Raw genomic sequence first — 20,853 nt, forward strand, 5'->3', positions numbered from 1 at the left:
AAAACTTTCCGAAACTTGTAGGAAAAAGGAGGCGTGAGTTCGGCTCAGAAATACTCTGTTACAAGCCAAACTGCTTTTTTGACACTTTGCTTATGTTTAGCATGAGGACTACAACTCTTAAACTGTGTTAATAAGTCAGAATGCATGAAATAGCATTAAACCTCCCCTTTAATAATATTCTGTTTAATTAAAGCTCAAAAGGAGAAACATTATATATTTATTGCATATTTACCAAGGGTGCCAATATTTTTGTCCACAACTGAAAGTATTTCTTAATGCAGTACATTGTCAATGTGAGATGTTTTTCATATCACTTTCATATATGAAATCATTTCAGATTTTCTTTTACCATTCTAATACTGCCTGCCAGTTGTTGTTAATGTGTCTCTAAAGACTTGTTTTTATGGATTGGTGTCCCCTTTTGGTGCCTCCATTACATTGCATCTGTGCCCATAGTATAATACTGATGACTTTTTACAACCAGGCCAAGATGTAATCTTGGAAGAATTGCAGAATTATTAAATATGCTGTAAAATAAAGTGGAGCTGCACCCATTTGCCATTAAACAAATGATAAAATTAACCAAAATATGTTAAAAAATAAGCTTTTGTGGACTTGTATACACTATCTAATAGTAGATTGACAATTAATCCTATTGCAGTGGTTCCAGTCGAAGGATGACAAAGGGAAGTTGTTTTACCACTCAAAAGATGGGACTAAACGTCAGTGGACTCTTCCAGAGGTCTGTGTATGACTGATTTTCTGGGCACATTTGAAATATACATGATAAAAAATAACTGCATCAAAAATACTTTTATATTCTTTTCTATTCTCAATGAATGCCTGTTTTTGTCTCACTTTGAACTTTATATAAACTTACTGTGATTTTTAATAACTGTTGAAGGCCTCCATGCCGCCGCAGATGATTGGAAATGGAGTGGACCAAGATGCCCAACCCCTTGTAAACAACTGGAGATACACAATGGGCCATTTGAACGTGTCTCTGGAGGACTTGGTGAGTGTCAACAAGCTCCTAATACATTTTTTTCTTATTTTGAGGCTTATACATGAGTACCTTACAAAATAGTTTGCTGTGAGCTCTTGTAAACTGGGGATTTCCAGTATACTGTTTTCTTCTGAACTGAACCGTTATAGCAAACAGAATGCAGAATTGTAATGTGATTTCAGGAAGTAAAATTAAGATCTAGAAGTGAAATACATTCTGTTAGTTTTCAGTATAAACGCATAAACGTTAGTGTAAACAAGTACGTTTCATTTGAGGAAGAACAATTTATTTCCCAGAATTCTCAGATTTTTACAAAATGGATTCCAACATGCATCATTATTAGCGTTAAAGTGGTAGAAGTGGATGTTGAGTGATGTCTTTTTTCATTGTCTGCAATTACATGCAGATGACATCACAATAGCCACAACATGAAGGAAGGAAACATCTGGTACTTGATCTGACACGCACCACCACACCATTTCCACTCGCTAATATTCATTTATGTTCTCTCCGTCAGCAAAAACATTCCCCGTCGCACAGGAGGATCGCCTCTGACTGTGCCAGTGAAGGATCCAGCTCGGGGAATTCACCAGAATCGCAGCATCACGTATGTACTGTGACCTCCACCTGTCATTTCCAGGCCTCAGCGGCGCTTTTAACTCATATCCTTTAGTTCATTCAAACTTCATTCATAACAGTCACTGCCCATTTAGTTTTTATTTTAAATTTTCGTAATCGCTGCATTCATTGTCCAGTTACATTCCCTCTAATTGATTTCTTTATAAAAATGTTAAACAGTCCACGATTTTATGAGAACCCAAGAATGGTTTTGTTTCCTTTCTGAAGGACAAAAGACGGCGGAGGAACCTGTCCAATCACAGTGCAGATTTACATTCTCATCATGTGCGTCCTATGCTTGTTTAACAAGCTTGATTTTTTTCGCCGTTGTTGTCTGACTTGGAGCTCAGAACTAACCTCGTCATGCGTTAGAAGAAAGCTAACATCATTGTTCATTGTTTGCTGGCTGGGAAATGGTTTTGAATGTTAATGTCGATGGCTAATGTTTCTGTAACTAACTGTTAAATCGCTGCTCATGTAACATGCTTTTAACAGACTTGAACTAACCAACGCTTACGTCTCAGCATGTGGCTTCAAATTACTTTAACAAACTGTGAAAGGCACAAACAGTACATTTTTAAACTTCAAAGTACTTGTTTTGTTTACCATCGTTCTTTTTTGCATTCAGCACACATCCTTAGAAAAGGCTGGAATTCTCAACAAGACCAAAGTTGCCGAGAACGGAAAAAGGCTGAGGTGTGTCTTCATGTAAATGTGATCACGTTAATGGGCTATTAGTATTCAACTTAGTCATCTATAATCTCTTGTGTCTTAAACACTTCTCTATGCACTAATGAGCATTCAAATACTTTAATACTTTTGTATGCTTTTCTCAATTGAAGTCAGATTAAACCAGTATGTCTAGTTTACATCTTTCTTTATGTGCGGGTGTTGTCTTAATGAAGATATTACAGGCCATTTCCTGTTAGCAGGAAACAATGTGCTTGCAATATAAAAACACATTTCCTGATTTCACCTGGACTTTGTGCTTGAGTTTTTTAACCAGACATTTTTCCTCATATTGTGTCAGAAGGAACTTGTGGTTAGATCTGAGCTGTTTGCACACATTTCTCAGCTTCATTTGAAGTTACCGCCTCTGTCATTTCAGGAAGAACTGGGCACAGTCGTGGACTGTTCTTCATGATGGGATACTCACCTTCCATAAGGACCCTAAATTTACACCTGCTGGGATGTCTGTACGTTCATCTCAATACACACAGTGCACTTAATCACTTTGCTTTTCAAATACAAGAAGGGTGAAACTTTATAACAAACTTTGTTAACTCCTGCAGACTAAGAGCACCCAGATCGTCCCAGAGTTCACAGTGGAACTGAGAGGAGCGACTCTATTATGGGCGTCTAAAGAAAAGTCGAGCAAGAAGAACGTTTTAGAGGTGAACTGTTTGTTCGTTGTTCACAAATGTGATTATAGGGTATGCATTGACGTCACTTTTCCACGTGACTAAGCCGGAGCACGTCCTGTTGAGTGGCAAACGTTCAACAAAATGGCTGGTTTTCATAGCGGGTGCTGCGAAAATGCCTGTATAACTGACTATTATCAGCTTAATTGAATTTAGTTGGACTTGATAGCAGATGTGGACAATACTTGGTTACATTAGTTACATTTTTCAAGCATCTGTGCTTTATTAGGGTGTTTGTATTGGGAAAAATTTTACTTCACTACACATAGAATCACACTGTGTATTCTTTAATATTGCATATTAAAATTAATTTAATAAAATTAATTTAATACCTAATTACATTAAAATTGTGTACATTTACTTGAGTAAAAGCACGTTAATGTAGTTAAATATTACATAAAAAAACAAAAACATTTATTTATAAAATGTAATAGAGTAAAAATTATTATAATATGCTTTGGAATGTGTTTTCCAAAGAAAAACACGGATAAAATACAAATACTTGAAAAAATAAGTTTAAGTATAAAGTAAAACATCTGCTTGATAGTGACCCTAGCAACTTATCAACCCACTTGTGGTCTGTGGACATTGGCATGAACATCTATTTACTTCTCCTTTCTGTGTTTTTTGGCAGTCTGTAAAACGATAGCTCCGAATTCTTATTAAATCTGTTAGTACAGTCTATCGCACAACAGCTTTTTCCCATTTAGACGCGTTTTCTCCATGTTTTCGCTGATTTCACACTGTACACAAATTCTGCCGCTCTGTCTCTTGCCACTCAGTGGGCGTAACCGAAGGCGACGTCACATGCATACCCCCTATAGGTTAGCCTGTTTACTTTTTTAACACACTTTAACAACCTGTCAAGTCTATCTTTGATGTCTAGGAATTAAGGCGTTGTGTATTTTGTCTTTCTATATTCAGATCTGTTCCATTTCGATAAGTTTAGTCATTGGCCCATGTGACTGGATATTTTTATTTTGGCAATAAAGCTCTAATGCTCTGCCAACTTGTGTTGCACTTTTAGATTTAGGTGTGAAATAGGACAAGAAGTATTACAATATACCCATATGACCTGCTTATAACATGTCCTGCTTTTTTTCTTGATGTTTTCATGTCACCTGCAGCTAAAAACACGCCAAGGCACAGAGTATCTGATACAGTATGACACAGACAGCATTATATACGACTGGCACAAGATCATACTTGACACCATCAAACAGGTGGTGAGTGGCGCCCCCTTCTGGCTACATATATTAGGGTTCCCAAGGATCCTTGAAATCCTTGAAAGTTTGTGAATCTGGGAAAAAAATCAAGGCCCTGGGAAGTTTTGAAAATATATATACATAGATACAGGTCATTGAAAGTGCTTGAATCTATTTTATGCAACAAGTTTTCTGGAAAAAAGTCCATATTATTCCCTGTGTAGTGTAGGATAATTTCATAAAATTCTAGACTTTTTAAGCACGCGTGCTAAACTGTTCACTTTAAATGCTTATATCTTCTGTATGCAAATGTTGATTCATACCAAAATGCTTTTTTGCATAGTTGTGTTTGACACATGAAAACGTCTCGGGTTACGTATGTAACTGTAGTTCCCTGAGAAGGGAACGAGACGCTGCGTCTTCCTTGCTATACTTCCTGCGTCTTCCTTGCTATACTTCCTGCGTCCCTGTAACACCGTCTTTGGCAATATTTCAGATAGCGATATACTTCCTGTCATTAAGCCTCACCATTGGTTGAATTTGATATACACATTCAGACACACTTACTCCTGGAAGCGTCCCAAAGGTGTCACTGCAGTGACGCAGCGCGAGTTCCCTTGAAAGGGAACTGTAACAATGTATCTTAAATAGTAAAAAGATGTAACCTTGCTCTCACTTAAAATGTGTCCCCACATTTAGTCCTTGAATTTGAGGGTATTGGACCTGGAAAGTCCTTGAAATGTCGTTGAATTTGAAGTTAACTAAGGTTTGGGAACCCTGATATATTAGAACCAAGAACTTTAATTATATAGGTATAGTTTTGTTGGATTAAAGTAATTGCTAAATGAATATGTCAAATGTAAATGTCACAGGAATGAATGCAAAAGATTGCATTTTCATAAAACAAAAATGAAATACCACATCTATGCAGAAGTTATCATTTATTAGTTACTTGTTGAAAAATGCACACATTATTACTGCAACATGGCATCATATTTGGACTCCAAAATTTTCAGTGTGTATTGTGTGATTTGCAGGACCAAAGTCATCATTCAGAGGAAGAGGTGGAGGACATCCCAGAAAAACCTGTTTTTGCTGTGGATAAAGAGAAAAAGACTGAGCGTAAGTTACTGAATCAGATACATATACACACTCGCACAAAACACACAGTGTCAAATGCTAAATGTGTTAAAGTAATTTTTGATAAATTCTACAATAATTCAGTGATTTATTTATCATTAGGAAAAACATTCAGAATGTACTTTATTTTGAATATCTTGATATTTGTCTTATAGCAACAAGGCTGAGTACTTCAGGTAACATGGACACAGAACAGGGCCGCGTGCGTAACAAACTACGCAAGTTTCTCCAGAGACGACCGACATTGCAGTCAGTTAAAGAGAAGGGCTACATTAAAGGTCAATATCACATTTTGATATTTTTATCAATCTGTTAATAACCTATTTTATTAATGTGAATAGAGAATCCTAATGATTTGTATTGTATTTCTGTACAGAGAATGTATTCGGCTGCCACATAGACACCCTGTGTCACCGGGAAAACACAAATGTGCCCAAGTTTTTGGAAAAATGCATCCGAACTGTGGAAAAAAGAGGTAAACGTTTATTTTTGGTGTCTATAAGTTTGGTCACCAGACTTTGTTTTAGAAGTTTTAATGTCCATCCATATGTATTTTTCATTTTATTTTATTTTGTTAAGATACAAACAGAAAATACAGGAAATATGTACAAAAAAATAATAATTTTCAGGACTAAAAGTCTTCTTAAGGCAACATCAGTGTTTAGTATGACCTCTCTTGGCACTAAACACATCTTGAGCGTTTTTGAGCAGAATGAAGTAAAAAGACTGATTTCTTTAAAATTAGGATTTAATTTAATTTAGGTTTAAGAGATCCTGCTTCCTGCTATTGCTCAAGTGGAAGGGGAGTTTACCCTAAAAACTTGACACATCAGTTTACATTTTTATACAGTTTTTAATACTACATACACATTTCCTGTATTTTCTAGATGTATTCTATTAAAGAGACTGAAAAAACAATGATATATGATCACTATAACATTGCAAAAACAACAAATCTAATTCTGGCATGGTGGCCTAAGACTTTTGCACAGTACTGTGTATATATATATATATATATATATATACATCCAAAAATAAGCCGTGTCATCTAAACCTTGTGCAGGTCTGAAGATAGATGGAGTCTACAGAGTGAGCGGGAACCTGGCCGTCATCCAGAAGCTTCGATATAAAGCTGATCATGGTAAACAGGAGCTTGTTAAGACACATCTAGGCAGACATTCTCATCACTACAATTAGGAAGATCTGTTTTTTAACCTTTGATCCGTCTAAAACAAACTTTGACAAGACATTGTCTATTACAATTCTGCAATATGTAATACTTAAAATAGAAACATTATAGATGAGTCATTTTAATTTGTCTATCTTTTTGTCTGTAGAAGAGGATTTAGATCTGGAAGACGGGCAGTGGGAGGAAATCCATGTGATCACAGGAGCTTTGAAGCTTTTCCTGCGTGAACTTCCTGAGCCTCTTTTCCCCTTTACCTTTTTTGAAAGGTTTATTGCTGCCATACGTGAGTTTAACAACATCCTGCAGTATTTCAATAATAATAAAATGACAATTAATAAGTTATTTAGTTATAGATACAAAATAATGTTTTGTATTATCAATGAGGTTTAGTAAATCTCCTTATATTTGAATTCTAGAAATGAGTGAATACAGCCAGAGAGTGTCATATACACGAGATTTAGTGAGAAACCTGCCTTTGCCCAACCATGACACCATGGAGGTTCTCTTCAGACATCTCCGCAAGTACGGCCCTCTTATTTGCTTAGTTTTTATGTATTGTATGTGTATTATGTATACAGTTTGACTTGTATGTTTTCTGACGGTAAACCCTTGTGTCATACAGGGTGATTGATCATACCGAGTGGAACCGCATGTCTCTCCAAAGCATGGCTATTGTGTTTGGTCCAACATTGCTACGACCACAGGAGGAGTCCAACATCACCATGCACATGGTCTTCCAGAACCAGATTGTGGAACTCATTCTCAAAGAGTTCAATGAATTCTTCCCAACCCAGTGAAACTCAACCTGAATTTCACCTAGAAATAGAATTAAACCTACCAGCTTAATCTTAAGCTATTCTTATTATCACTCGAGAAGAGAATATTTTGTTGTTTACCGAACAGAAATGTACTTTTTTACAGTCGCGTAATCTTGAGGACACGTGATTGGCCAGTAGGCTAATAAACCTGACACAGTTGAGTTCCCCATTTATGTCAAATCAGCAACGTTCTCTTTGGATCATGTGGTCCTGGTCCCACATCATCACTGGATTATACAAGCTAATGAAAGCAAGACTCATATAACCCAGCTGTGGACTACACGATCTCTGTGTTGGAAATCTTCATTTGCTTTTCAGTGATTTTTTTTTTATTGAACCTCAGAACTGCCTTGTTCCTGAATGTTACTCTGATCTGTGTTTTTGGTACTGCCGAAATCAGGAGAACAAACATCCAAAGGGATCTTAAGGGGATCATCAGTCAGTATGATCCTGGAAAAATTCACCTCTGCTGATGTTAGCTGACAATCTGTTTGAGACAGTAATATGATGCAGCGTTTATTTTTTGTGAATAAAAATAAATCGACAGCATACTTCAGTGAGCCCTCGGTTACCTAGCTAGGTTAAATGAACTCTTTTGGGTCTGGACATAAAAAGATTTTAATGATGCAGCCTGGAGTTTAAGTGCTTATGTGGATAAAGAAAGAATCATAAAATGTATGACCAAAAAGGGACTGCTGTAACAAAATTGTTTTATTAAACAAATGTATGACTAACACAAACATATTTTTCTTTAACATTTAAGTGCAAACATTGTTATAAGATGCTGACTCTATATGTACAGAAGTATGAAAATAAACCCCCAAAAAACTTTTAAACCCAATGCATTAGCTTAAAAGGTTAGCAGTGCATCGAGTGTTAAATACAAACTTTGTAGATGTAGATGAAATCTGTACATATTTTACATATGTTAAATTGGCAATTTCATGTTACAGAGATAAATATTCTGTAAATAAAGCAGATTCACACCATATTTTTTATTTTATGCAAATATGTGTGTAGTTTTTAAACTGGTAATTGCTTAAAGAAACAGAACAAGATAATGTAAATAGAAAATGTATGTTTAGTAATATAGCAGTGGTGATATGCAAACATAATTTATGCATATCCTGATGCATAAATAAATTGGATAAAACTTAAGCATATCCATTAAATAATTCAAGATATTATCACAGGACTATAGAGCTAAACAACAATAAAAATGTGTTTTTATTTACTTTTGACGTGCTGTCTTTTTTGCCTGCACTTTTGAGTTTTACAAAGACTTTTTGATGATAATCAGTTTATCAATGCAAGCCATTTATAGCTGTATACACTAAACCAAGCAAAAGAAGTCAGATGCTTGACCATGTGAGGTTTTTTTTTCAATTTCTTATGACAATGATTTAGGGGCGGTTTCCTGGAGAGGGATTAGACTAGTCCTAGACTTAAATAAATTTAAGAGCTGTCCAAACTGCAATGAAATATCTTAAAATACACCAGTGCCCTTTGTTTTGCCTCAAAATGCACACAAGTAATGATTTTAATAAGGCATGTTGGTTTAAACTAGTTATATTTCCTAATTAAACCAAGGCCTACTCCTGTCTTAAGAGAATCCCTGTCCAATTCCCGATCCCTGTTCTGATTATAAATAATGTAATAATGTACTTCAGTTATAAAAAATTAGGGATGCACCGATCCGATATTCTGGATCGGTATCGGGGCCGATCCGGCATTTTTTGCTGGATCGGATATCGGACTAACAGGACCGATCCAATTCCGATACTGCGCGTTACCCATGGTTGTCACTGACAAGCGATTAAAACGTCAAAGTATTATAAAAGCACCATAAACGTTTTTATGCACTATAATCAAAGTCATCTTACACTCAATAGCTTCATGTGAAGGAACAAACGCACATTTAAAAATATTCATGTTCACAGAAACACTGTAACTTACTTGCAAACTGAGTTAATCCACTGATGAGAAGCGGACGGATAAAAACGCGTCATTCAACACAGGCACACACACAATAACACACACAATAACTGTAACGTTAGGCTTTATTAAAGATCTGATTTCATAAAGTCTCAGTAAGCTGTTGGATGGATGCAATTCACTATGTGCTGAGGATTCACAGGTGAAGCGGACGGATGAAACGCGTCATTCAACACACGAACCCTCAATAACTGTAGGCTGTTTTAAAGATCTGATTTTATAAAGTCTCAGTAAGTTGTTGGATGGATGCAATTAGTTATGAACTTAGCTTTCCATTGTGGAGCGAGGATTCCCATGCGAGTGTGCGGACGCTTCTAGAGCATCAATGCTGCACAGTATTGCGCAGAATGCGCACTCAATATGATTTAGGCGCATCAATTCTGCACCCGAAATGTGCATAAAAGGTCCGGTTAAGTGCATAATTCCCAAAATAACCATCTGCACACTAAAGCTTTTTTACTGTGACTTTTTGCGCAATTAAGGAAAATATATTTAGCATACTTATTTGATCAAACGTGCCTATTTTATTTTCTCCTAAACACTGCCATGGTTAATAATTACTAATGTTCTTGTAACTTGTAAATTATTTTAAATTATTGGTTTTTAATTTAAAAGTATAATTATATATAATATAATTATATATTGCTAGATTTAGACATTTATATAGTGTATGTCTGTGTGTGTGTGTGTGTGTGTGTGTGTGTGTGTGTGTGTGTGTCTGTGTGCGTGTGTCTGTGTGCGTGTCTGTGTGTAATTTAAATTGCTCAAGAAAAATACAGTAGTATCGGATCGGCAGGTATCGGAATCGGCCGATACTCAGAATTCGGGTATCGGAATCGGATCGGAGATGGAAAAAGTGGTATCGGTGCATCCCTATAAAAAATATATGTAACAATATCCTGCTTTTCATCATCATCCAAAAAAAGGGTTGGATAAATGTATCTAATATCCTGACATGAAATTGTAACCTGGCATGCCCCTACTGAAAAATCCATAAACTGGTAGCTGGTTTTAGCTGGTTTAGGTGGCAGTAGCTGGTTTAAACTGGTCCTCCCAGCCTGGCAAAGCTGCAAGCTGGTGGGTCAGCTGGTCTTCTAGCTTTAAAAAGTTACCAAAACACAGCCAGACCAGCTTGCTAGACCAGCTAAAACCAATCTGGGAGCTTATGCTGGTCTTAGCTGGATTTTTTAGCAGGGTCCTTTGTTCTTTCATATTATGGCAAAATTGTGATGTAATAATGTATTTGTGTATTTTGCTCACGATATCATTTTAAACGGATTCGAGTGTTGCCATAGAAACGCACAATTCTAAGTCAGAAGACGTGACGTTTATTGAAGAGCTTTGTGTTCTTTGTTAATCATTTAAAGTAATACAACAGCGCCACCAAACGTTACAACTGTTAGGTTTTTTTGTGATCTGGATTTATGCATTCACTGCTAGTCGTGCACATCCATAATTTCCTCTCTCAAATGTTAGGGTAAATTAAACAAAATTGCGGATACAAGCAGCTGAAATGTGTTTTCTGTATCGGCTGACCTGGAGAGACGGACAGGGGCAGGCATCAAGGAGATCCAGCTGCTGCTTCTCCGACGGGGATCTCCCTTACTGGGAGAAGGTACGGTGTGGGCTGCTCCTCTCAAGCTGTTGTCACTAGCCATATGTTTCCATCACAACGATATGCACATTTTGAAGTATCGCGTCAAAAACGAGCCAAATTTCGATTAAAAATCCCTTAATTCGCAAAAAAGATTTTACGCTCGCTTACGTTGTTTTGTTTACACTTGGTTGCTAGGTTACCAATACCACCGTCCTTCGCTCGAACAAATTGATGGAAACGCACATAATTGACATTTCTCTGTTTTTCTTTTTTACGAATTTCGAAGATTCGCTTCACGTTTGGATTTATGCCCAAATTTCGATTAAAAAATTCCTTAATTCGCAAAAAAGTGTTAACGCTTGCTTGAGGTGGTTTTTGATGTATGCGAAAAAGAGTAAATGCGAATAATAGGAGACGGAAACGCATTTGCAGAATTAATTCTGACGTAGCGAATATTAAACCCACGTGACTGACCGTCTAGCTGTTTCCGCTGGAGTTGTCTTTACCATATATGGGGCTCGACGTCGTCGTAATATCCTTGCTGCTAGTGCCTTCATCAAAATGCTGCATTCCTCCTTCTGTGCTGCACAGCATTTAGTTAGGCAATTACAAGCTGCACTGCTTATAAATTAATAACTTGCCCCATCGTGACTAGATGGCAGTCATTTACCACGCACATTGTTCTGTTTACTGTTGGTTGCTAGGTTACCAATACCACCGTCATTCACTCAAACAACTTGATGGAAAAGCACCTAATTCGCATTTCTTTGTTTTTCTTTTTTTACGAATTTTCAAAAGGATTCACGTTTGGATGTAAACAGCTAGCGGTTTTTTTTTTTTTGTTGTTGTTTTTTTTTTTTTTTTTTTGAAGTATCGCATCAAAAACGAGACCGCCAAATTTCGATTAAAAAATTCCTTAATTGGCAAAAAAATTTTACGCTTGCCTGAGGAGGTTTTTGATGTAGGCGAAAAAGAGTAATGCGAATAGTGGGAGATCATGGAAACGCAGGTGCTGAATTAATTCTGACCTAGCGATTATTAAACTCACGGGACCGTCTAGCTCGACGTCGTTGCAATATCCTTGCTGCTAGTGCCTTCATCAAAAAGTGCCATTCCTCCTTCTGTGCTGCACAGCATTTAGTCTGGCAATTAAAAGCTGCACGGCGTATAAATTAATAACCTGCCCCATCGTGACTATGCAGCCCTGTCTCCATTTACCAGGCGTACAATTGTTTCGTTTACTGTTGGTTGCTAGGTTACCAATACCACCGACATTCACTCAAACAATTTGATGGAAACGCACTTAAATTATCATTTCTTTGTTTTTCTTTTTTACGAATTTCAAAAGGATTCGCTTCACTTTGGATGGAAACAGCAGTGATGTTTTTAAGTATCGCATCAAAAACGAGTGGTGGGATGCCAAATTTCGATTAAAAATTCCTTAATTCGCAAAAAAGTGTTAACGCTCGCTTGGTTTTTTGATGTATGCGAATTTGCGAAAAGAGTAAATGCGAATAATGGGGGATGGAAACGCATTTGCAGAATTAATTCTGACATAGCGAATATAAACCCACGTGACTGACCGTCTAGTTGTTTCCGCTGGAGTTGTCATTACCATATATGGGGCTCGACGTCAAAATGCTGCATTCCTCCTTCTGTGCTGCACAGCATTTAGTTTGGCAATTACAAGCTGCACTGCTTATAAATTAATAACTTGCCCCATCGTGACTAGATGCAGTCCTGTCTCCATTTACCACGCGTACATTGTTTTGTTTACTGTTGGTTGCTAGGTTACCAATACCACCGTCATTCACCCAAACAACTTGATGGAAACGCACATAATTTCTTTGTTTTTCTTATTCGGTTGAATCTAATTTAATTATTGCACGTCACACCGATGGAAACTAATGTAAAAGTAAAAACAACGCAGCCCAAATGTAGTTTTTTAACTAGCCTAAAACCTTTCTACTAATCACAGCACTCCTGGAATAACAATGGATTTAGCGTATGTTTACCCGTGCTCCGTGTATCAATCATATCGTTTCTAAAAGGCTGAGTTCTTTTAGAACTGACTCCAAGCACTCTGTGACATCCCGTCTTTATGGGGTGACCTCATAATGGCAACTATACGCGTCACCGCTGGTTTATTTAGAACGGCACAATTCGATTATCCAAAAGGTATCGGTTTTACAAAAATCTATTGCAATTTTTACTTTATATTATTACAACGATTTCAACATACACATAAAGCCCATATTTTCATCAGAAAAAAAACATTTATTTCTATTTTATAAAATATAAGTATATTTTTATAACAAGTCAAGTGCCATAATTTTTTTTACCGCAAACTACAGATAATTTACATTAATTAAAAACATTTTCGTTCACTATACATTAAAATAACATAGTATGAATGTTGGATATAAATAAAACATGATAATGGATTTAAGATTTCACTTTGGCTAACTGTAACAGATAAAAAGTAAATCAAGGACCATTACTTAACATTATTAAAAAAAGTTTATTAATAATCAACTAATCAGTACTACAGTGTGTCCTTTTGTAAAGCTGCTTTGCAATAGTGTAAACTGTGAAAAATTATACAAATAAATGTAAAAAAGAAACAGTGATCAAATATGCAAGCATATAAAATCATAACAGTTTCTCAGTAAATATAAACAATCCCTACTGAAAATTCCAGCTAAGACCAGCATAAGCTGGTAACTGGTTTTAGCTAAGGTGGCAGTAGCTGGTTTAAGCTGGTCCTCAAAGCCTGGCAAAGCTGGTCGGTCAGCTGGTCTTCCAGCCTGACCAGCTTAAAAAGAGACCAAATCTAAAACAAAATAAAGCCAGCTTGCTACACCAGCAAAACCAGCTAAAACCAAGCTGGGAGACCAGCTAAAACCAGATCACCAGCTTATGCTTATGGTATTAGATCAATTTTTCAATAGGGAACCATTAAACTTAAGATGTTTAATGCTTTACCCACTATACACACTGCAAGAAAAAAAACTGATTTAATTTTAGGAGACTTTCTACACTTAGCACAACATAATTGTAAATCTGGTTAATTCAAAATACAATTAAACACAAAACGGAAAATTAATATCCAACAGTATACTTTAGGTTTTTAATTTATACAGTCCTGGAGACTCAACAGAAAACATCAACAGAATTACTCTTAAGTATCTGATTTTACAGATAATTTGTTTATTCAATGCGTATTAACACAATTCTAGGCCTTCTAATCTCTTTTTTGAACCAAGTGTTACCTCCATTGGTGAAAATGGCTGTGTGAATCGCTATATGTAAACTGTAGATGGGATTTTTAAACCATAGATTCAGAAAATCTTACTATATTTATATATGAAATGTGCATAGTATTTGGAGGTCATTTCATGGATAAAAGATTTAAGTCCTCTACATTTTAAAGTAGAATCATGTACTCACTCTCGCTGTCATGACTGGTTTCATGAATTAGAAAGCAATCGCAAAATTCAAAAAAAAGAATAACATTTATTAAAACAACCTAACATTAAACCAAACTAAGACATGAAACAGAGAACAGGAACAAGCATGAGAAACAAAAGACGATGATCCAGCAACCAGAAGACAAGAGACAATGCATTAAGTAGGCTGGATAAAATAGAAGACAGCTGTGACAGTGCTGATGAGGTAACCTGTATGACTTGTTTTCTTGTCCTATAGGCACCAAAGTAGATATTTTGATCAATAATGGAAGACACACATTTGACTGTACCCATTTTTTTAACCCCATGACCGCTGTCATCCTGATGGCTTGCTTACTGGGAGACTGCTGAAATTAACTACCTTCGTTAGTACATTATGTTAATACAAATGTATAGTTTGTAATTGGACTATTACTTATTGCATTTTTTTGTTACAAACAAAATTAAATACCTCCACCCTAGACGTGACATGCCCATTCAAACAGAAGGTGCATGTGCCCTCTTAGATTTTTGCAGCAATTGAATTTTGCATGTAACCTTAAAATCAATGAAGCATCTATTCATCTGCTACTTGCTTTTAAAGGCAAACTATTTAAATTTTTGGATTTTAATCATGTTCTTCGTGTTAATTATGTTTTCTAGATTCAGATGCGGCGAGTGTTCTGAGGTCAAATATGCAAAAATGTGTTTCTCTGAATATAATACAAATATACATTTTATAGTTTTTAATATTGTATATGCTTACAGTGCATTTAAATTATATGTGGAAATAATAGTATTGGCAAAAAAGTGGCACAATTAAGCAGCATTAAACAGTCTGTGTAAATAAACATAAATAAACACTTTTATAGCTTCTGCATCTCTTTGACTTTTTTGTGGTCTGTGCACACTGTGCCCCCTTATAAAACGTTGGTACATGCAGTATGCCCCGTCCTAGTCTGTCAATGAAGTACTACTTCAAATACTGCATTCTAAAATATGCCATGCTTTTGTTGTTCCTTCCTTTTTTTTAAGTAAAGCTGATTTGGTACATAAACAATTGTGATGTTATAAATAAAATGTAATTGAATATTAGCTTGATGTCTTTAATATTGAGTGAGTGGACCACGTCAAAATTAAAAGTTAATGTGATATCAATCATTGAAATCAAACATTGATGCTCCTAATCTCATAATTAGATGATTAGACATTAGACTTGATTTCACAGACAGGGTCACATATTGTTGTCATGTAGTTCATAAATAGAATATTTGTTTTTTTTTAACAAGAAACCAAACTCCATGACATAATGATGGTACAGGACTAGATTCACTGCCTCCATCGACAATTGCCCCTCAAACCAGACTTTAGATTTGAGAGGACCTTCAACTTTCCCATTCCCGGCACCAATAAAACTGTTAATTTCCAAAAGATATAAAGAGTTAAAAACTGACTTTGGAATACAAAACTAATCTGGATTTGCATTGCAGTGAATAGTAACTGTGTAGTGTTTGTGTTTAAATTTGTGTACATTTAACACATTCACATACACTGTAGTGTAAATTTGAAAATCTATAGAACTGAGCCCTGCATGATTAAACCATCAATAATATAAAAATGCTTTAGTAAAAGGCTATTTTCCTAAAATACAAGGCTCAGCAAGAACTTAAAAAGAAAAAATGTGAATAATAATTAATTTCTTAAATTTGAAATTGTTTGCTTAGTGGTTGAGGAGCTATACATATGACTTTAAATGTTTTTTTTTGTATTTCTGTTTCCACAGTTCATGTATGGATGTATGGATAATACTATAAATTGGAAATAAAAACGTATTATTACATCAGTAATAAAAGTAATACATTTACAAAACCTAATAGCGATAAAATAATTATACAAAATACGCTTTTAATTTTATTGTGGTTTGCATGTGATTTTCATTGTACTTGAAAAAAGTACTTGCCTGAAAAGAAACACTGCACTGGACAAACCTTTCTAATGTATATAGCGACACCTGCTGGTTGATTGTGTCGAGGCACCTGTGACGTAATTACGTAGTCTACGTGTTGTACGTCACCGAGAGCATAGAGACAGAGCGCCGTTATGCAAATTTGAAAACCACGCCCACCGGGGGGGAAATCAATCCAACCGTCTCCATTGAGTTTGTATTGCGAGAAGCCGCCTCCTTGTCATTTCTGGCTTATAACAAAAAACTGAATAATGCCTAAAAGCTGCTGTGTGACAATATGTACAGCTAACAAGCCAAAGAACCCAGAAATAAGTTTTTATAAGCTGTCGAGCCGTAAAACCCAGCCTTTAAGGAGAATAAAGTGGATCGCCGACTACGTTTCCCCCTAGTGGACGCAGTTCTACTAATAGAAGTACTATGAAAAGTTGCCTGTATCCATTTTTGTGTCTTTAAACGCTCGTTTTTTGGGGTCGACAGCTTATAAAAACTTATTTACAGATTAAACTTAAAAACAGAATAATACCTAATAGCTGCTGTGTGACAAGGTGTACATCTAACACGCCAAAAAAATAAATAAATAATTTTTTATAAGCTGTCGACTTCAAAAAACGAGCGTTTAGACACAGAAATGGAAACAGGCAACTTTTCATAGTACTCCTATTAGTAAAACTGCGTCCAATAGGGGGAAACGTAATCGGCGATCCACTTTATTCTCCTTAAAGACTGGGTTTACGGCTCGACAGCTTATAAAAACTTATTTCTGGGTTCTTTGGCTTGTTAGCTGTACATATTGTCCCAAAGCAGCTTTTAGGCATTATTCAGTTTTTTGTTATAAGCCAGAAATGACAAGGAGGCGGCCCCTCGCAACACACACCCAATGGAGACCGCCGGACCGCTCTCCCCCCGGTGGGCGTGGCCCTCAGGTTGTGACGCGCTGCGCTCTGTCTCTATTATACACGGAACAAGCATGGAGGACAAGAGTACAGCGACATCAAAACCTCTCACGGTTGCTCAAAAACAGCTCATCAAAAGACAGATGGAGCTCGAACATTGGACTAAACACTCAAAGCAACTGCGAAAACGTAATGTGTTTACAGGACTTGCGATCGGAGCTTTTGTGGTGGGTTTGTGTATCCTTTTCATGTCTCACAATAACAGTCTTCCCATTGAAATGACACTGCGCCGACCGATTGACTATAACATCAAAGTACCGCGAGAGCGACTGGAGTAAACATATTGAAGAATCTGCTTTCGAATCGCTCTCGCGGTACTCTGATGTAATCTGCTTGTCGGTTCTTGCGGTGCCGCATGAAGTCGAACAAGCCTACAGTTTCCCCATAGTGATTTAAATCACTTGGTCAGATGAGCGTTACACACTAATATGTATTACTCAAAAGAAAGCATGATGCTTTGGAGTTAGGACGTGTTTTTTCACAGGAATGTGTGTTGCAGGACCAACTATGGATGTTAAACCAGAAACACATTTGGCACAACCAACATACAAAATGTTACGTTTTTTTAAAACTGTATATATGGGACACCCATCTATTAAGAATAAAGCCAAATGTTAGTATAGAGCCCTTCAAGGTTTGTAAACATTGAATGACTATCGGGTGCGCGCGCAGCATGGGGTCAAACTGTTCATACCACCATCCAGGCTTTATAATTTAATCTAACAGGGCTGAAAAATGATGACTTACCTCAAATGAAGTGAGCACTACAAACACAAGCCTCTTTGATATTTGCATTGTCCCATTCTGCACGTTAATTGCTTGCACGAATCGCGAAAACTTGACGGAAGACCTGGTGCGATTTTCACAGCCCATGACGCAAGTAAACATTTTTGACGATACCGAATAATACGCAATTCAATCTGCTGTAATGACTTTTCTGACCCCGACATGCGCAGTGGGGACCGCCTGTGACGTGAACTGTGAAGGGGTCTATATGAAAGCATTTTAGTATACTTTTAATATTTATTATTTTCATTAATCTCCAAAGTTGTGTCACACATTGGCCTTAACCATTGCACCCCTCCATCAGTCAGCTACACTATTCTCTCAGTGAAGCAGGAGAGGATCATGGATGAAATTGATGATGAGGCAAAGATCTTCATCACGAAAGGGCCCCGGACAGGGGCCAACTCATAGACCCTCATCTGTGTCAATTTCAAGGGTTGATGTTGGCGGCAGGTCCCCTGATTATGTTGTGTCTTCTGTCCAGTTCTTCTTTATATTTATCTTTATATAAACAATTTATAAGCAAAATCAAATCAAAATCATTAAGAGACATTTTGATGGAACAGCATTGATAATATTAATAATAAATAGTAATCTCTATACTTTTTTGTCTGTGTTACTTACTTTTTAACACATATTATTTTATTTATTGCCTTTTTAAATATAGACAGTACAAATAACATGATTCTATTCAAAGGGCTTAATAATTGCATTATGAACATATATAGCATATATGCCCATCTCTGTGAAATCCAGGCTATAGTTTAATTACAATCTAATTATTTAATTTCACAATCACATTTTTTAGGAGTTATTTTACTTCCACGTAAGTTACTCATCCAATCAGATTTTAGTCAAAACGCTAGTTGTTTCGTTGTATCCCATGCTGTACCGCTAGGTGGCAGTATGTGAAACCACATGTAAAGAGTCTGGTTTATAGTTTGTTTACATGCCTGTCTTAATAAGCTTAGTGAACACTGTGCTCACTGCTCCCCCAATGACAGGAATAGCACATTGTATTCTTAAGCTAATAGAAATGAGTGTACAGCTAATATATAAAGGTCAAATGGTGTACATAATATTCATATTTAATTGTTTAGTAATTTAATATAAATTAAAAATTGTTTTTAAATAAATTCCACTCCGAGAATGCACCTACTTGGTAGTGGATCAAAATGTTTACAAAGGGTGACTGCTATAAGAAACTTAAACTGTTATCTTGAATGAAAATTCTTCTGTAGAATTTACTTCTGTACGTATGTCCTTCACCCACAGCAAGCACAGAGATAACAAGGGAGGGCAAAAGTGAACAGAAAGCAATGCGACAGTTGTCACATCTCCCACGTGATCGACTTCTGCTACGTGTTTATATGTGCTGTTCCATCCGTCCATCAAACTGGTCTTAATCTGAAATATGATTCGGCAGAAGTTCATGGGAGGGGGTGGGCAGTGATAAGTACAGGGTGAATGCAGAGGGGCCCTGCTTCTCACGGAGAGGCAATATGTTCATAATGATAAGGGTTTACACACAAGTCCCTCTGGTGAGCTTGTGTGTCAGATGGGCTTGTATAAAGCCTCAGGCACCAGCAATGCTGTATCGCATTTTTGGGTCCACACTATCTCCCGAACACAAGCTTTACTATAGCTTGATCTGTGTTTACTGTCCACGTTCATATCGTCTTTATCGTTTTTGGACACGCATGCTTTTGTTAGAAGCGTTAGGGTAATTCACTGTCACCTTGGTATACACTTATGTGGATCTTTATGTGACTCCACTATCAGCCTTTGCAATTTAGGTAATAGACATTGTCTAGTGGCCTACTGGCAGACCAAAAGGTAATCCTTATGAGGCTTAAGCCAGCAGAAACACAGTCACAAACGGATGACCTGCGATTGTGCAGCTAAGCTCCAACTAACCCTGACGCTTTTCCTAGTATTAGATCACAGCCCATCCATGTGTTCCATTGAGCATCAGCTCTCATTGCTAGGAAACACATCTACAGTAACAAAAACACAGAGTTGGCTTAAAATAGCTTTTATGAACCTATGAAGATAAACTGTTTTTATATGTGATTTTAGTAGTCTGCAAAAGGAATAAACAAGGCTTGCTATTGGATATTTAAAATGGTCCTTATAGCTTTCAATGGGGATTTATATTAGTAACTCTGAGGTACATCTTAGTATCACAGAGTACATATTAGTACCAAATGTACTTATCTACTTTGATGGTACATATAAGGACCTTTTTAAAAGGTACTGCCATAGTGACGGCTTGGAACCATTTTTTTTCTCTGACAGTGTATGTGAAGATGTTAATATTAATAGTCATCATGTGATATATGCATGAACCAATACAAAATATTACTGTCAGCCTGCCAAGTAATTCTCTGTAAAAGGGATAGTTCACCCAAAAATGAAAATTATGTCATAATTTTTTCACCCTCATGTTGTTCTAAGCCTGTATGAGTTTTTTATTTTGATAAACACAAAAGAAGATATTTTAATAAATGGTAAGCATGCAGCTTGTAACCATTGACCTCCATATAGGAAAACAAATATTATGGAAGTATTGTGATAAATGATGAAGAAGATATTTTGATAAATGATGTTAAGCACACAGTTAACGGTACCCATTCAATTCCATAGTATTTGTTTTTCCTACTATGGAAGTCAGTGGTTACAATCATCTGTGTGCTTACCATAATTTATC

General features: G+C 36.4%; 2 protein-coding genes and 1 long non-coding RNA gene across 6 annotated transcripts in view; all 3 read left to right on the plus strand.

Annotated features, from left to right (window-relative positions):
- The window catches only part of arhgap27l (Rho GTPase activating protein 27, like), a 35,970-nt gene extending 27,566 nt beyond the window's left edge, over positions 1 to 8,404 (plus strand). For 3 of the 4 annotated variants that reach the window (XM_055194491.2, XM_055194489.2, XM_055194492.2), the window contains 15 exons: positions 662 to 742; positions 905 to 1,015; positions 1,524 to 1,613; positions 1,853 to 1,909; positions 2,253 to 2,320; positions 2,733 to 2,820; positions 2,917 to 3,018; positions 4,173 to 4,271; positions 5,288 to 5,372; positions 5,546 to 5,668; positions 5,767 to 5,865; positions 6,454 to 6,531; positions 6,728 to 6,862; positions 6,996 to 7,101; positions 7,202 to 8,404. In XM_055194491.2, the coding sequence (XP_055050466.2) occupies positions 662 to 742; positions 905 to 1,015; positions 1,524 to 1,613; positions 1,853 to 1,909; positions 2,253 to 2,320; positions 2,733 to 2,820; positions 2,917 to 3,018; positions 4,173 to 4,271; positions 5,288 to 5,372; positions 5,546 to 5,668; positions 5,767 to 5,865; positions 6,454 to 6,531; positions 6,728 to 6,862; positions 6,996 to 7,101; positions 7,202 to 7,376 (1,497 nt within the window). In that variant the 3' untranslated portion in view covers positions 7,377 to 8,404. The remainder of the gene's footprint in view (positions 1 to 661; positions 743 to 904; positions 1,016 to 1,523; positions 1,614 to 1,852; positions 1,910 to 2,252; positions 2,321 to 2,732; positions 2,821 to 2,916; positions 3,019 to 4,172; positions 4,272 to 5,287; positions 5,373 to 5,545; positions 5,669 to 5,766; positions 5,866 to 6,453; positions 6,532 to 6,727; positions 6,863 to 6,995; positions 7,102 to 7,201) is intronic. The other variant, XM_055194490.2, reaches the window with a different exon arrangement.
- Positions 8,405 to 14,668: 6,264 nt separating this feature from the next.
- On the plus strand, positions 14,669 to 15,317 carry LOC141351099 (uncharacterized). Its single transcript, XR_012359297.1, has 2 exons — positions 14,669 to 14,824; positions 15,102 to 15,317. It is a non-coding gene; the product is annotated as an uncharacterized lncRNA (long non-coding RNA).
- Positions 15,318 to 17,359: 2,042 nt separating this feature from the next.
- coa3b (cytochrome C oxidase assembly factor 3b) lies at positions 17,360 to 18,745 on the plus strand. The gene is made up of 2 exons (XM_055194497.2): positions 17,360 to 17,534; positions 18,448 to 18,745. Exons 1-2 carry the CDS (start codon positions 17,372 to 17,374, stop codon positions 18,552 to 18,554), a joined length of 270 nt encoding a protein of 89 aa, XP_055050472.2. The 5' UTR covers positions 17,360 to 17,371; the 3' UTR covers positions 18,555 to 18,745.
- The last annotated feature ends 2,108 nt before the right edge of the window (positions 18,746 to 20,853 follow it).

This window comes from Misgurnus anguillicaudatus, chromosome 19 (genome assembly GCF_027580225.2).
Source record: "Misgurnus anguillicaudatus chromosome 19, ASM2758022v2, whole genome shotgun sequence".
Taxonomy (NCBI): domain Eukaryota; kingdom Metazoa; phylum Chordata; class Actinopteri; order Cypriniformes; family Cobitidae; genus Misgurnus; species Misgurnus anguillicaudatus.

Excerpts from the sequence above, each read along its gene's own strand:
- coa3b (XM_055194497.2), top strand. The coding sequence starts at position 17,372 with ATGGAGGACAAGAGTACAGCGACATCAAAACCTCTCACGGTTGCTCAA. Across the intron at positions 17,535-18,447 it reads AGCTTTTGTGGTGGGTTTGT|TCAGCTACACTATTCTCTCA; the intron begins GTATCCTTTTCA and ends CCCCTCCATCAG.